General features: G+C 56.9%; 1 protein-coding gene across 1 annotated transcript in view; it reads right to left on the reverse strand.

The window, feature by feature from the left end:
* Positions 1-2,520, reverse strand: part of LOC102898098 (CD99 antigen) — a 47,612-nt gene extending 45,092 nt beyond the window's left edge. Inside the window, exon 1 of the mRNA XM_015592699.2 lies at positions 2,474-2,520. Within this exon, the coding sequence (XP_015448185.2) occupies positions 2,474-2,520 (47 nt within the window). The remainder of the gene's footprint in view (positions 1-2,473) is intronic.
* Between the last annotated feature and the right edge of the window lie 1,404 nt (positions 2,521-3,924).

A 3,924-nucleotide genomic window follows, 5' to 3' on the forward strand; every position in this document is an offset into this window, starting at 1 on the left:
GCTTCCCCCCCCACCCGGTCTGTTTTGTTGGCTCCGTCTCCATGGAGATGTGCTGACCGCCCGGGCTGGCTTCTCCAACCACAAAGAATGCGGCTCTGGGGAGTCTCCAAAGTTCTGCTGTGCTGTAGTTTTGTTTTGTTTTGTTTAAAAAAAAAAACAACGATGATGGAAATGAAATGTTTAGCTCCGGGAGCGACTTGGTGTTTTAAACACCATTTGCCATTGCAACGGCGGTCTTAATTTAGTTCACTTTCTGAATTAATGAATTTATGTTTTATGGTCACATCGGTTAACGAGATCTGGGGCGTGTCAGCTGTGCATTGTAACAGTGAGGCGGATACGCATCGCCTTGTGGGTTCGCGTCCCGCAGTTCGATTTCTTTCTGTCGCCACCCCCTTGACCCCGTCTGCCTCCCGCCCACCCCACCGACCCTGTAAGAACCACGAGTCTGCTCAACATGGTTAAAATGACCTTATTACCTAAAGCGTCATACAGATTTAATGCGATCTCCATCACAATCCCATCGGCGTTTTTTTTAAAGAAATAGAACAAAAAATCACCGGATTCCTATGGAAGCACAAAAGACCCCGAATTGCCAAAGCCGTCACGAGAAAACAGATCGAGGCTGGAGGCATCACTCTGCCCGGCTTCGAATTATACCACAGAGCGACAGTCGTCGGAACAGCACGGTATCGGCAGCAAAGCAGACGCACGGACCAGCGGAGCAGAATCGAGAGTCCAGACGTGAACCCGTGTTTATCCGGGCAAATAATTTTCCACCAAAAAGCCAAAAACGTACAGTGGAGAAAGGAAAGCCTCTTCCATAAACGGCACTGGGAAAACCAGGGAGCCACCGGCAGAAGAATGTTTTTAAAGACAGGACACGGAGCCACAGATAATACCCACGGAAAGCAAAGCAGGGTGTGTGTCCGGCCACAGCCGGCCACTCGGTGGGGACAGCTGGATCTCTCTTTACTGACCCTCTGCTGCCCGTCCTCCCGGAGTGGCCAGCGATGGCTGAGAAGTCTGTCTCCTCCGTCAGCCTGGGGTCCTCAGACGCACAAGACGCCCTTCGGATCTGAAGACTGACCCTTCGCGCACATCTCACACCAGCGCGAGTCAGAGACAGTCCCGGCCCGCGTGCCTGCGACCTTGACCGGACGCCCCCTCGTGACGACACCCCCGTCCCCTTCCCACGGAAGAGGATGCGTCTGCGACGCCTTTCCCAGATGCGGGACGAGCATCATGCTTCACGCCCCCGCTTCCCGACCCTCCACGCGATTCCAGACACAAGGGGGCCAGGGCGGTGGCCCAGGTCACACGTGTGGTCCCCAGGGGACACCTCCAGTGAGGCGCAATGCCGTACAGAGCGCCCACTTTATGGCCTTCTCACGAGAGCGAGGGACGTCGGCAGCCCCCTTCCTGCCCCCGAAGAGGGTGCTTCCGCCGTTCACGCTTCCCAGCACACGCTCATTCCGCCCCCCATCTCCCCCGTCCCCCCACCCCGTCTCTGCTCTCTCTCTCCTGTCTCCTTCCTGCCTCCACCCTCTCCGACTCTGTCCCCGCCCTCCCTTCTGTCACTGTGTCTCTGGTTAGAGTCCCTGTCCCCTATGATCAAACACTCAGAGACGCACACACGTGCACACACGAGGCGTGCATCCTCACACATATGCACTGCATGCATGTCCACACACGCGCACACATGCACACGTGAGGCATGCATCTGCACGCATGTGCACATGCATCCACATGCACACACATGCACATGCGATGCATGCATCCTCACACATACATGCCACATGCATGCCCACGCACATGCACACATATGAGGACATACAATGCATGTATGCACACATTCATGCAGTACATGCATGCCCGCCCACACGTGTGCACACATATGTGCGCACAATGCATGCATCGTCACACATATCCACTGCACACATGCCCACACACATGCACGCACGCACACGTGAGGCATGCATCCTCACACACATGCACTGCATGCATGTCCACACACGTGCACACATGCACATGTGAAGCACAGATCCGCACGCATGTGCACGTGCATCCACACGCACGCACATGCACATGCAATGCATGCATCCTCACACATACACGCCACATGCATGCCCACACACATGCACACGTATGAGGACACACAATGCATGCATACTCACATTCATGCAGTGCATGCATGCCCGCCCACATGTGTGCACACATATGCACACACAATGCATGCATCCTCACACATATCCACTGCACACATGCCCACACGCGTGCACACATATGCACACACACAATGCATGCATACTCACACACATATGCACGTGCGTCCATGCCCACACATGTGCACGCACATGCACACACACACACACGCTCTCGCAGAGGCACTCGTGCATACTCACATCCGCTCGTGCTGGCTCCCGGCTCTTCATGCAGAGCCATCCGCCAAGTATTCATATCCCCGGCCCACCTTTTCCCAAAGCTCACCGGCTGCATGAGATCCAGAGCCTTCACCATCGCTTGTCCACGGACCTCCAAAGACATCTGGAAAGAGTCCTTACCCTTGTGCATTTTTCAGCAGCTGTTGGTATATGTTTGTTGTGAATCCAAGGACACGCCCGCGGGAAGCATGAGAGAGAAAATTCAGACTGTCGTACCGTGGGGAACAGGAAGGCGGACCGGAATTTGAGCTCAAATGTCAGCGTGTGCTTTCACGAAAAGCATCCTCACCGCCTGATGGGATAAACACCCCCGGATCTAAAAAAACAGATGTGTGTAGGTACACTTCACCCCGTGCGCCTGCAGACACTGGGTCAGCTGACCGCAAATTGCCGCTCCATCGAAGAGCGTGTGCCGACCTGGGCTCCTTTGCTGGGTGTGGACACAGAGCTCCCCAACACGGTCAGAACAGCCCATTCCTGAAGCCTGGCCGCGTATCATGGGTGTCGGGGAACCACTGGGCGTCACGCACCTATGTGTCCATGAAACTGAAGGGTCCAGACGCAGGTGTAACGGCCGGGTCAGTTCTCAGCGACGGTGACGATCGTCAAGGATATTTTCAGATACCTGCGCGATGCAGACGCGTGTGCTTCTCATCGGTGGACATCCCCACAGGTGATACCGCTGTGGCTTGACAGGTGTGTTCCTAAGGGTCTGCCAAGTCTCAGTGACAGGCGAGGGAACGCACGGATGTCCACTTCGTCCGCCCACGTGTACGGAACCCGTGACTTTCGTTCACAGGCCCCTTGACGTCTCCAGACGGGGCAGGAGTGCCAGGAGCTGCGACATGGCATGCAGACCCTGAGTTTGCAGCAGGTGGCGGACACCCCTCCGTCCCGGCCTCCTTTTCAGATGAAGCCCCGAGTCTGAGCACCGAGCTGCTCGCCTGTGTTTGGGGCCCCTGCGTTACACGGGACCCCACGTTGGGCTCTGAGAACGTCGGTCAGCCAGCGAGCAGATGGCGGCACCGTCCTGCTAACGGTGGCTGTGTACCCCAGCGAAGGCGCGTCTGTGGCTTCCTGTGTCGCCCACACAGCCCCGGACGGATGTGCGCCTCCGTCCTGGCTCGCCTGGCCGTCGGATTGTTTCAGAATCAGGCGTCGCCCTCCTGCAGGAAGACTTCGTCCTCGTAGATGGCGAGATGACGGGCCCCGCCTCCGAGCTGTCCGCCCCGCTGTCTCTTTACCGTGACGGTTCCCTTGTCTGCTCGTGCAAGGGGAGATTTGGAATGAGGTGGAGCGGAGGGCGGGAAGGCAGACACACACACACACACACACACACACACACACACACACACACACGACCCGGGGGCGGGCGGGACAAGGGCGGAAGAGGCACCTGCGGGTCGACCGTGCTACGCAGAAAACGGTCACGGTGACATCGGCAAACGGATCACTACCCGCCTACGGACCTTCTTATGGG

This window comes from Pteropus alecto, unplaced genomic scaffold, assembly GCF_000325575.1.
Source record: "Pteropus alecto unplaced genomic scaffold, ASM32557v1 scaffold96, whole genome shotgun sequence".
Classification (NCBI taxonomy): Eukaryota; Metazoa; Chordata; class Mammalia; order Chiroptera; family Pteropodidae; genus Pteropus; species Pteropus alecto.